Genomic DNA, 12,591 nt, shown 5'->3' with positions numbered 1-12,591 from the left:
CATGTGGCTAGCATCTACTATATTGGACAGCACAGCTCCAGATAAATTCACTATTTTGATTCCTTTCTTCAACTTCGTTGCCTTTAAAGTTTCTGGCCTGGATATCTTTCTCTTTGTCTGGAGCTGGAGAGAAGAAGAGAGGCCTTCACCAACATTGTGTACCTGAATGATATGAGCCTGATGGAAGGGGACAATGGTATGTAAATCCCAACTGGTTACTCTTGGTTGGAGTATTTTAGAAGTCACTGCAAACTTTCCAGTAAAGAAATTTGGTGAACGTTTCGATGATCCTGATTGTAATTCTGTAGTTCTAGCTAGCGGTCACATTTGTGGAGGTTTTTGTTTGTTTGTTTGTTTTGTTTTGTTAGTTTTTCTCTATACCACTTAGTATGTTATGAAATCATTATTAGGAATAAACGAAGGCAGCTGTTCTATTAATGAGTGCCTACTGCGTGTTACCCACTATACTAGGTCCTTCTTTGTTTGCCGTTGGAATAGTTACTGTTATTTCTGTTTTATGGAAGTTATAACTGAGGCCTAGAGGAAGGACGTTGGTTTCCCCAGAGCCATACCGCTGGTGGAGCAGGTGTTCAGACCCAGGTGTGACTCTCTCTAAAGTTTGTGTTCAGATTCTTCTCTCAGCACCGCGTTGCTTCTTACACAGCCAGATGTTAGATACCATCAAAATGAACTTAAAAAGGAGTGCCAGTCAGCTTTCCCTAAGCCTTCACAGGTATTTAGATAATGAAAAAAAATTTGTTTTGTAATTTTCATGAATCCAACAGAGATAAAATGACAATCAGAAGGCCAGGCTTTGACACACTGATATCTGAGGCCTGAGAGTCCGTCTTGGGTGTTCTGTAGTGTTGCTTTATTCGTCTCAGTGCAAAGATGCCAACTGCGTGACATCAGGGTCCTTCATTCAGCAGTGTGACCTACAGCCTGGTTCAGCCCTGTTGGTGTAGGAGAGGGAAAGTTGGAACGGGGCAGAGAAGCCAGTTGACTGGCAGGTGTTAGCTTCAGATGTCCCAACTATCGCAAAAATTACTGAGATCATCTCAGTTTCAGAAATGAAGAAGAGGGCCAGGTGGTTCTGCAGGACTAGAGCTGTAGGCTTGGATACGCTCCTGAAAAATAACCAGAATAGTTAAGATAGACATTGTTTATATTTTTCAAGTTGTAACATGATGTTTATTATAAAAACTGAAAATTCAGGAAGCATAAAGAAAAAAATAAGTATCACTTAAAATCCTTTCTGCCCAGATAAAAGGACTCTGAGTATTTGTTAAAGTAATAATAGCAGCTGTTCTTACCCTTGCTGTATTAAATGGGGGTCTTTTCTTGGCACTTCTGTTACCCCATAACTCATATTAATCACTCTTCAAGGCATGTTGGTTTTACTGCCAGATGTAGATCTCCCATCTGTATACCTCCTTTTGCTCCAGCACCAGCTCTGCTCCTAGCTACTTGCCCAGATGGCTGCGGTAACCTCAGGATCAGTCATCTGGTTTCCATTCTCTCCCACCTTTAATCCATTTTCCCTATAGCAGCCAGAGGGGTTCTTTTACAAAAATTGGATGATGTGGCTCTCCTCCTTGAAGCGCCTTACGTGGAACTCAGAATAAGGCCCAGGCCTTTGTGCGCTGTAGACCTTTCTTTGAGTTCTTGAATTCAAGTCAGGTTGCCTTCCATGTTCCCTTTGTCAGAAATGTAGGTTCCTTCACCCTCTGTTCCTGACGCCCTGTGACCTCAAGCTACCCATACATGAGCCACAGGCATGTGCTCTCTAAGCTTGCCTGGTCTTTCAGCTCTCTGCTTACCTGCCCATCCTCATGGAGTCCTTCTCAGATCCTCCCCCAAACCTGCCGTTCTCTGTAATGGTTCCCTGATCTTTAGTGCACTTAGCCCAGTTTATAAGTACAGATTATTTCTGTGTTTATCTCGGTTCTGCCCCCTTTACTAGACTGTGAGCTCCGCAAGAGTGCAGGGCTCATGATGTCTGGTTGGTCCCTCACTGCACCTTGGGTGCCTGGCGTAGGCTATATAGCTGGGGAATTCCTGAGTGAGCAAATGAATGAAGGATTTTGGAGATAATTTTGTGACTTCTTATCATGGATTATTTATTCAACAAATGTTCAGAAAATAACTTTGTCAGGATGGTAAGATTATGTTCTTATGTTTTGGTATGAAATGTTTTCACAGATGGTTTGACCATCTCCTGTACGCAGGCAGCGTGCTGAGAGCCGTTAGAGCCAACATTTGTGTGTTCCTGTGTGTGTGTGTGTGTGTGTAGGTTGGGTCCCAGAGACCGTGGAGGAATGGAAGCTTCTCCTACATCTCGTACAGAACAAGAGCACAAAGCCAGCCCCGCAGAAGTTACCAAATGGGAACTTCAGTGATGGGCCTTCTCCCATCAACGTGGAGAATGTGGCACTCTTGTTAGCTAAGGCCATGGGCCCAGATCGGGCCTGGTCGCTGCTACAGGAATGTGGTTTGACCCTGGAGCTGTCAGAGAGGTTTACCAGAACCTGCGATATCCTAAGGATTGCTGAGAAAAGGCAGAGGTAATACTTGTCATGTCCTTGTCGTGCCCTTTTCCACAGGTGCTTGGGGAAAGTAGAAGCTCATAGATTTTCAGAAGGGGGTGGGGCTCTGGAGATGACTCAGCCCTAGGCCCTCACTAACAGCTGAGGGGGCTGAGACTCATCTGATGAGAGGAGCCTAAAGTAATGTTGTATTTCACAGTCATGACCAAGACACTGTCCAGATCAGTGTGGATACCCAAAGCTGACGTGTACTAGTTCTCGAAGACAGTATTAGTACCAAATGTCAGATTGTCTCAGGGCTATTTTTGTTTTTGTTTCCATCTTGGTAAAACACAGATAACGTAAAATTTACCATCTTAACCATTTTTAAGTGTTTGGTTCAGTAGTGTTAAGTATATCCATATTATCTTGTAAAACTTAAACTTTACCTATTAAACAACAACTCCTCATTACCCCCTCCATGCAGCTTCTGGCAGCCACCAGTCTGCTTTCTGTCTCTGTAATTTTGACTGCAGTAGTCTCCCCTTATCCAAGGGGGATATGTTCCCCAAGATCCCCAGTGGATTCCTGAAGCCATGGATATACTGAACCCCTATAGGTACTGTGTTGTTTCCTATACATGCATACCTATGATAAAGTTTAACTTATAAAGTAGACACAGTAAGAGATTAATAATAACTAAAAAATAGAACAGTTCTAACAGCATACTGTAATAAAGGTTATGTGAATGTGGTCTTTCTCTCTCTCTGTCTCTCAAAATAATCTTATTGTACCATACTCACCCCTCTTCTTGTGATGATGTGAGATGATAAAAGGCCCACATGATGAGATGAACTGAGGTGAAAGACATGGGCATTGTGACGTAGTGGTAGGCTATTCTTGACCTTCTGATAATATGCCAGAAGGAGGATCATTTGCTTCTGGACCATGGTTGACCATGGGTATCTGAAACCATAGAAAACAACACTGTGGGTAAGGGAGGACTCTTGTATTATAAGTATCTTATATAAGTGGATTCATATGGTGCTTGTCTTTCTGCAGCTGGCTTATTTCACCTAGCATAATGTTTTCAAGGTTCATTCATATTCTAGCGTGTGCCAGAATTTTCTTCTTTTTTAGGGTTGAATAATATTCTGTTTTGTGGATATACCACGTTTTGTTTATCCATTCATCTGTATTATGGACACTTGGGATGCTTCCACCTGTGGCTCTTATGAGTGTTGCTGCTATGAACACAGATTGTACAAATGTCCCTTTGAGACCCTGCTTTCAGTTCCTTTGGGTGTGTGCCCACAAGTGGAATTGCTAGATCATACGGAATTCTATTTTTAATTTTTTGAGGAACTTTCATACTATTTTCTATAGGGGTTACACCATTTTACATTCCCACCAATAGTGCACAAGGGTTCCATTTTCTCCATATTCTCAGCAACCTGGTAATTTTCTTTTTGATAGTAGCCATCTTAACGGGCACCAGGTGAGAAGTCACTGTGGTTTTGATTTGCATTTCCCTAATGATTAGTGATGTTGAGCATCTTTTCATATGCTTGTTGGCTGTTTGTATATCATCTTTGGAGACCTGTCTGTTCATGTCCTTTTGCCTATTTTTTAACCGCATTGTTTTTTTTTTTTTCTTTTTTAATGTTATATGAATTTTGTGTGTGTTCTGGATATTAACCCTTTATCAGATACATGATTTGCAAATATTTTCTCTTATAGGGCAGGATGCCTTTTCACTCTGTTGATTGTGTCTTTCGATGCACAGAAACAGTTTTTTGTATCCTTTAGTTCTGTGTGGGTTTTAAAAAGTTTTGTCAAGAAAGAACAATGAAAACTAAATGCACTTGTTTCTTTTCTTTGGGATTTCAGAGCCTTGATACAAAGCATGCTTGAAAAATGTGATCGGTTTCTCTGGTCTCAGCAGGCCTAGTGGAAGAAGATTCAGCAAATGGTCACAACATTTTGAGAAAAACTGACTCATGCTCCTGAACCTCGTGAGTGCATTTGCTGTTGAAGGAAAGGCACCACCTGAAAACCTTGCCGCCTTACCTGGGGCATTTTTGTCCGTGTCTGTAACTTCTGCACTTGGGGCTCTATCTGTGACTTCGGTGTTTCTCAACAAGGGTTGAATTTTGAAAGTAATCAGTCCTCGTTTGCTGAAGTGAAGTCCTCTGGGAAAGTTCACAGCTGTGCAGGCCTTATTCTGAACTACAGTATCATTTTCTCCTTGCTAGTGGATTGGGGGAATTATTTTCCTATTGTGACTCTCGGAGGGAGCATAAGTTTCTCATCCTGGTTGCATGAAGACAGATAAAGTTAACTGACAGGAGTTGAATTGTTTTTATATTTTATCTGGAATAGTTGAGAATTTACTGAAATAAGACCTGGCGGAATGGAATTAACATATCAAACAAGTGAAACACTGAAAATTCACATTAGGTATTTACATGAAATGACCCCATATTTAAATTGAGCTAATTTAAAATATATTTTTTCCCAGTATTTGACATTTTCTAATCTGAACCTCTATGCAAATGATTAATTTATTACTGGAAATGTTTTATCTCTAATTTTTCCTAAATGGTGGTCCAAAGGAATCATGCACTTTTAAAAATTATTTTTTAAAAGCCATAATAAAGGAAAGCTAAGTACTAACAAAGACTGTAGTAGGTGCTTGTGTCATTTAAGCCATGTTCTAGAATGCCTTCGTCAGGCTCCGGTACATTTGCATAGCATGTTACATTAATAATAAATGTAAAATCTATTAAGTTTTTATTTGAATAGATACAGATCTGAGGTTTATCGTGAGCAATTTGCAGGAAGGTGTGGGGTCAACTCAATGTGGAGTAAGAAAAGTGTTGGATACGTTGAATGATTCACTTCTTTTTTTCATTCACAACACAGCCAGAGAGCTGCAGACAGAAATGGCTGTCATACTTCCACATGATATTCAGATATGATGTGGCCAGATGGGTTGAAGTGATTGTCCGAGAAAGGAGGCTTCACAAAGTTTCTTAGAGTTTTGGGAAGCGTAGAAAACCTCACGATTCTGGTCAACAGTTGGGGGCGGTGTGTGTGTGTGTGTGTGTGTGTGTGTGTGTGTGTGTGTGTGTGTGGTGTTTCCCCTTACCAAGCAATTCTCTGACACCAGTTGGGTGTCCTACAGTTCAACCCAATTCTGACACTGTTGACCAGAGGTAGCATCAGATCCCACAGGTAAAGGGCTCAGTCCCAAAAGACTGCCCTCCACTTTATTTTCTTAAATTTTAAATTCAATTAATTAACATATAATGTGTTATTGGTTTCAGAGGCAGAGGTTGGTGATTCATCAGTCTTACAGACTACCCAGTGTTCATTACATCACCCAGTTACCCATCCCCCTCCGCCTGCCCTCCACTTTAGACACTAAGTGCAAGTCCAGGTTGTTAACTATACTTCTGACCAACTGGCTGTAAATCAGAGGTCCTCACAATCCTCTCCTTGGGTTTGATGGTTTGGTAAATTTGCTATAGCAGCTCCCAAAACTCAGATAAACAGTTTGTTTACTAGATTGCCTGTTTATTATATAAGGATATGACTCGGGAACAGCCAGATAGAAGAGATGCCTGGGGCAAGATTTGGGGAAAAGCGTGAGGAGCTTCCGTGCCTGCTCCAAGCTCCACCTTCTCCAAATCGCTGCATGTTCACCAGTTCGGGAGCTCACTGAATCAAGTTCTTCGGGGTTTTTTATGCCTTCGTTACAGGGGCATGGTTGATTAAATCACTGGTCATCGGCGATCGAACTCAGTGTCCAGTCACTCTCTCCTTCCTGAGGTCAGGAGTGGGGTTTGGGGGGTGGGACTGAAAGTTCCAAATCTCTGAATCATATGGTTGGCTCTACTGGCAACCAGCCCCCATCCTTAGGTACAGTCCAAGTGTCACCTCGTTATACTACAAGACACCTCTGTGGCACTCATCACTTAGGAAATTCCAAGGGTTTTAGGAGCTCTGTGCCAGAAATGGGAGGAAGACCAACAAATACATATTTCTTACCGTCGATCACAGTATCATACCTTCCCACTAGCATCAGCTGGGTTTTGGCTGTATTGGATTATGTCGAATGTGCGTCTGTACTAAGGTAAGGAGCAAGACCCCTCCCTCCACTGTCCGTAAGCTTCTGTCATTACATAATGACTGTCCAAAAGAGGGCCCAGAAGAAATCTCAGGAGGAGGAGACAGTCTGAACTGGCCCAGTGGTGCAATCATTTCCTGACAGACTGTTCTAAGGCATCTTACAGCAATCCTCATTTGCCAAAAGGGTACAGAGAAATTTCTAACATTAAAAAAATAATAAAAATCACATCATCTGAGTTTATTTTCCAGAGTAAACCAAGCAACAGTAAAAATTCCCTACAGTTAAACATTTAAGTTTCAACAGTCAAATTGGATATTAGGCAGTGTTTTCACATACAACTTGTATCTTTAACCGGCCTAAATATTCTAGACAGTGATTCATGGTGGCCTCACTTTCAACAGGGCTACTGGGTAGCGTAGTGGCTAAGAGCTTGCGTGCCAAGGCGGGCTGTCTAGCTTTGAACGTTGCTCTGTCTCCTCCTAAATGACCATGGGGAAGTTACTTTGTTTCTCTCAGTGTCAGTTTTCCCATCTATACAATGGGGACAGTAGTAGCTCTTAGGGTGGTTTGAGAAGTGACAGAGGTCGTGAATGTGATGAATGTGAAACATGAAGCAGGGTGCCTGAGGCACAGAGAGTACAGGGAGAGCCATCTCTTGGTGACATGTGAGACTAAAGTGCAGGGCAGTAGAGCTTGTGACAGTGCTCGGGGAACACGTGTTAGCTGTTGTGTGAAAGGCTTTTGTGAAAGCTGTTAACGTGAAAGTTATCCTTGCGCCCAGCAGTGATCAGACCCAGGTAAGCTGGTTCATATGAATCCGAGAGAGTGGGAAGACCAAAAGGTGAAGTTAAGAATATCCTTGCATATGTTAAATTTGTCCCTGACCTGCCCAGGGCTCGGAACCTTATGGTCGTCCTTGCCTCTCCCCGCTTCTCAACCCTCACGTGCCACCACTAGGGAAATCCTCTCAGTTCTGTGTCGGTGGTGTTTTCCACTGGTCATCCTCCCCCCCCCCGTCTCTCTTGCCACTGGTCCACATTCTCACTCCTGCTTGTCTGCCTGAATAGTAGGAGCAGTCTTAGTGACCTTTCTTTCTTCACTTCTAAACTCTGCCTCCCCCACCCCCACTCAGTCTCAGCTCCTTAAAGTACAAGCATCTGGGTATCACCCAAGTCAGGTGATTTACAAACCTGCTACATGTCACCGCAGGAGCTTGTGACAAATACTGATGGCGGGGATCCTGCCCCAGGCCTGGGAACTATAGATCAAGGGTCTCATTTAATCCTCAGCTGGCCTCATTGTTCCTAGATTTCGCTAGAGACTGATCTGGTTTACAGATAAACCCTGTCTTGGTCTCGTGGGAAGTTAATGAGAGATCCACCGCCACATGGCTTGTCCTCTTGAGGCACAGCCTTCATCAGGCCTCTTCCCAGTCGGAAACGTTCAGCGGCTCCCCTCTGCTTTCAGAGTAAAGCCCAAATCCTTGAGCTTGTCACTGAAGGCCCTCTGTGCCTTGTTTCCAGTTCAGTTTCTCAGTTCCAGAGTTTGTCTCTCATCCTGGGTTCTCTGTTTCTTGGATACTCTCTGCACGTGGTCCCCTGGTTGGGCCCCTGCTGAATTAACCTTGACGTGTCCTTTGCGCCAGCCCCACCTGCTGGAACTCACCAGGATTCTGTGTCTTCAGGGTCTACATGTCAAGTTTGGATTTCTTTACATTGTGATAAAATACAGATAACATAAACTTCACCGTCTTAACCATTTTGTGGCAGAACAAGGGGCTGAAATCTCTCTGCCAGGAAACAGTAACTTTAGAGCGGGGTCAGAGCTTCTCCTACCCCTTCATTTAGAAGAAATCTGCATCTACTAAACTTCCTACAGAGTTGCTACAGAATTGCAACACAGTGCTGCCGTGGAGTCTGGAGTTTCCAGGCAGCCCTGGTCTAATGGATCAAATACAGATCACAGAAGCAGCCCGGGGAAAAATCCTGCTTGGTAATTCTTTCCAGAGGGCTCAGAAAAATACTAACTGGCACTACTGTGTCCTAAATACAGAGAATGTTTTCCCAGATTGTGGTTTTCCCATCTTGCCCAAGTAATACATTTTTCCAGATGGGCAACTCTGAATCTATGTGAATGTTCAAACTGATGTTTTCCTCTAGTGATGGGGGCAATATTTATACCTGTTGGTTGGCCAGAGTGCAGCTTCGATGTTGGGAGGGAACCCCTAGCCAACAAAAACTTGCTTCTTCTTGCCCTTGGAACTTAGCCCCCACTGGGGACCTTGTGGCTCGTGTATTCCTTGGATCCCCTAACCATCATGGTCATCATAGCACCCTGATTCTACCCCAACTTCTAACTACTTTTGTTGTAAGAAAACAAAAACAAGTTATCTTAAGCAGAGTACCATGTGGTGTGCAGCAGATACAGTCCTGTTGCTAAGAATGTCACCAGGTCCCTACCAACCCCATACCATTCCCATTCTTTCAAGGAGCACTGTCCTCCAGCTCCTGTCCCCCCTGGGGTGGCATCTGTCTGTGTGGCATCACTAGGTTCGTGGCTGGATCATTTCACAAGTCCATTAGTTTACATCTCTCTGTCCTTCCCCGTTGCCCCACTCTCTCTGCCCCTCTTGGCTAACCAGTGCCTTTTCCTCTTCTCCCTTTTATCCTCCACCTAAGATCCAATCAGGGCCTTCATTCTTGAGCGAATCTACTATCCAGGCCTTGGAGATGCCTGTGCTCTTCCATGAGCTTTAGAAAAGTACCAGGTTGTGATACATCAGGTCTGGCTTATGCACTACTGCCGATCCTCTGGCCCCGCCTCTTCCTGCTACCCCTTCTGTGATGATTCCCTGTGGGCTTGCATCCATTTCCTGCAGCTGTAACTGGGCAGCACCTGGCTTTGGGTCTGTTCCATAGGCCTTCTATTTCATGCCCTAGGGAAACCTGCAGGGCACTCACATGTGCACAACCACGAAATGCAGGAACCTTAGTATTTGAGGGATCACACTGGATCAGTAGAGATGGAAGCTGGTCAGTAAGTGCTTTTCCTTTTTGAATCCTGATGGACGGCGCTCAGGTACCTCATACTACAGTCCTTAGAATGTCCCAGGGGGATTGCGCTCCAGCTCTAAGGCCCCTACTTGTGGCCCGTCCTATGATACATCCTTCTCGTAGCCATGCTCCTTCCCTGGTCTACACCCCGTCTCTCACTGCTGCTCCCTGGGGTGGTTTACCCGTAAAGCACCTGAGAACCTAGGGGAGGTAGTGGGAGTGAGGAGGGCGGGAGGTGGGAGGATTCTTCTATCCGAGGCTTTATCACCTAGACTTAATCTGTTATTCAAGTCGAAGTTCCGTTAGGTAAGAAAAAGTAGATGGTTTCTCCCCTGACATGATCCGCTTCCGTATCCTTCCCGCTACTCTGATGTCCTCAGATGCCCACAGCTAAGCCCCTGGACCTACCTCCCTACGTGCAGATGCAGCTCAGCTCATAGCTTCGTTTAAAAAGTACTGAAGGATCCTCAATCTCTGACCTCCAGGCAGCCCTCCAGCTATAACCTGGGGTACAGGGGAGAATGGCTGTCCACACTTACCCAATAGTGAGAGACAGAGGGCCCAGGGCCCATTCAGCTGGTGCCCCAAATGCCAGGTGGAGTCCAAGCTGTGAACAGGCTGGGGCTTTCTGTGCACCCTTGCTGCTTACCTGCCCACAAACCGGCTGAGGTCTCTCCTAGACGAGAAACATTTCCATTTCTCCCCGAAACAATTCTGTCAGCAGTGGGGGCTTTTCTCTCATTGGCCTATTAACTGTAAGTCCCCATCAGAGAACTGGGGAGTCTTATTATATCTATTCATACTGCCCAAGGAAGTGGTGGTGTAGGTTAAGCGAGGAGCCTCAAGCCAGACTGCCTGCGTTCAAATCCTGGCTTTACCACTCATTATATCTGTGACCTTCAACAAGTGACTCAGTCTCTGCCCCCCAGTGTCCTCATCTGAAAAAGAATCTACACCATGGAGTTGTGGCTGACTGGGACGAGAATGAGCTCAAGAAATATTAGCCATTATGACTAGTATTGTTATTCAAATACTCTTCTAGCCAATCTCAGTAATCCTGGTTTTTATTTTTTATCCAAAACATAGTTAATATTTCACACTAAACATAGCAAGAGTTTTACTTTTCTTTTTTTTCATACGGAGATGGTAATATTTTTTTATTATATTATGTTAGTCACCATACAGTACATCCCTGGTTTCTGATGTAAAGTTCGATGATTCATTAGTTGCGTATAATACCCAGTGCACCATGCAATATGTGCCCTCCTTACTACCCATCAGCAGTCTATCCCATTCCCCCACCCCCCTCCCCTCTGAAGCCCTCAGTTCGTTTCTCAGAGTCCATAGTCTCTCATGTTTCATTCCCCCTTCTGATTACCCCCCCTTTCTTTATCCCTTTCTTCCCCTACCGATCTTCCTAGTCCTTATGTTCCATAGATGAGAGAAATCGTATGATAATTGTCTTTCTCTGCTTGACTTATTTCACTTAGCGTTATCTCCTCCAGTGCTGTCCATGTTGCAGCAAATGTTAAGAATTCGTTCTTTCTGATAGCTGAGTAATATTCCATTGTATATATGGACCACAAATTCTGAATCCAGTCATCCGTTGAAGGGCATCTCGGCTCCTTCCACGATTTAGCTATTGTGGACATTGCTGCTATGAACATGCCCAGCCGAGGAGCCTGACGTGGGACTCGATCCTGGAACGCCAGGATCACGCCCTGAGCCGAAGGCAGACGCTTAACCGCTGTGCCACCCAGGCGCCCCTGGACCACAAAACATTGGGGTGCATATGGCCCTTCTCTTCACTACGTCTGTATCTTTGGGGTAAATACCCAGTAGTGCAATGGCTGGGTCATAGGGTAGCTCAATTTTTAACTTTTTAAGGGACCTCCACACTGTTTTCCAGAGTGGCTGTACCAACTTGCATTCCCACCAACAATGTAGGAGGGATCCCCTTTCTCCACATCCTCTCCAACAATTGTTGTTTCTTGCCTTGTCTATTTTTGCCATTCTAACTGGCGTAAGGTGGTATCTCAGTGTGGTTTTGATTTGAATTTCCTTGATGGCTAATGATTTTGAACATTTTTTCATGTGTCTGTTAGCCATTTGTATGTCTTCATTGGAAAAGTGTCTGTTCATATCTTCTGCCCATTTTTTGATTTGTTTATTTGTTTCTCGTGTATTGAGTTTGAGAAGTTCTTTGTAGATCTTGGATACCAGTCCTTTATCTGTAGTGTCATTTGCAAATATCTTCTCCCATTCCGTGGGCTGCCTCTTAGTTTTTCTGACTGTTTCCTTGGATGTGCAGAAACTTTTAATCTTGATGAAGTCCCATAAATTCATTTTATCTTTTGTTTCTCTTGCCTTTGGGGATGTGTCATGAAAAAGGTTGCTTTGGCCGATGTCGTAGAGGTTGCTGCCTATGTTCTCCTCTAGAATTTTGATGGATTCCTGTCTCACATCGAGGTCTTTCATCCATTTGGAGTTTATTTTTGTGTATGGTGTGAGAGAGTGGTCAAGTTTCATTCTTTTGCATGTAGCTGTCCAATTTTCCCAGCACCATTTATTGAAGAGACTGTCTTTTTCCCACCGGATGTTTTTTCCTGCTTTATCAAATATTAGTTGCCCAAAGAGCCGAGGGTCCATTTCTGGGCTCTCTATTCTGTTCCATTGGTCTATGTGTCTGTTTTTGTGCCAGTACCATGCTGTCTTTGTGATCACAGCTTTGTAGTACAGCTCGAAATCCGGCATTGTGATGCCCCCAGCTTTGTTTTTCCTTTTCAACAGTTCCTTGGAGATTCGGGGCCTTTTCTGTTTCCATACAAATTTAAGGACTGTTTGTTCCAGTTCTTTGAAAAATGTCCTTGGTATTTTG

The 12,591-nt window shown here is 44.0% G+C and overlaps 1 protein-coding gene across 7 annotated transcripts in view; it reads left to right on the top strand.

Moving 5' to 3' along the window:
• HPS5 (HPS5 biogenesis of lysosomal organelles complex 2 subunit 2) overlaps window positions 1-5,201 on the top strand; it is a 45,987-nt gene extending 40,786 nt beyond the window's left edge. For 6 of the 7 annotated variants that reach the window (XM_040638879.1, XM_040638877.1, XM_040638880.1 and 3 more), the window contains exons 21-23: window positions 90-196; window positions 2,294-2,564; window positions 4,416-5,201. In XM_040638879.1, coding sequence (XP_040494813.1) covers window positions 90-196; window positions 2,294-2,564; window positions 4,416-4,476 — 439 coding nt within the window. In that variant the 3' untranslated portion in view covers window positions 4,477-5,201. The remainder of the gene's footprint in view (window positions 1-89; window positions 197-2,293; window positions 2,565-4,415) is intronic. The other variant, XM_040638882.1, reaches the window with a different exon arrangement.
• The last annotated feature ends 7,390 nt before the right edge of the window (window positions 5,202-12,591 follow it).

This window comes from Ursus maritimus, unplaced genomic scaffold, assembly GCF_017311325.1.
Source record: "Ursus maritimus isolate PB19 unplaced genomic scaffold, ASM1731132v1 scaffold_23, whole genome shotgun sequence".
NCBI lineage: Eukaryota > Metazoa > Chordata > Mammalia > Carnivora > Ursidae > Ursus > Ursus maritimus.
Note: the sequence above shows the minus strand (reverse complement) of the source record. Positions and strands in the feature narration are given on the sequence as shown.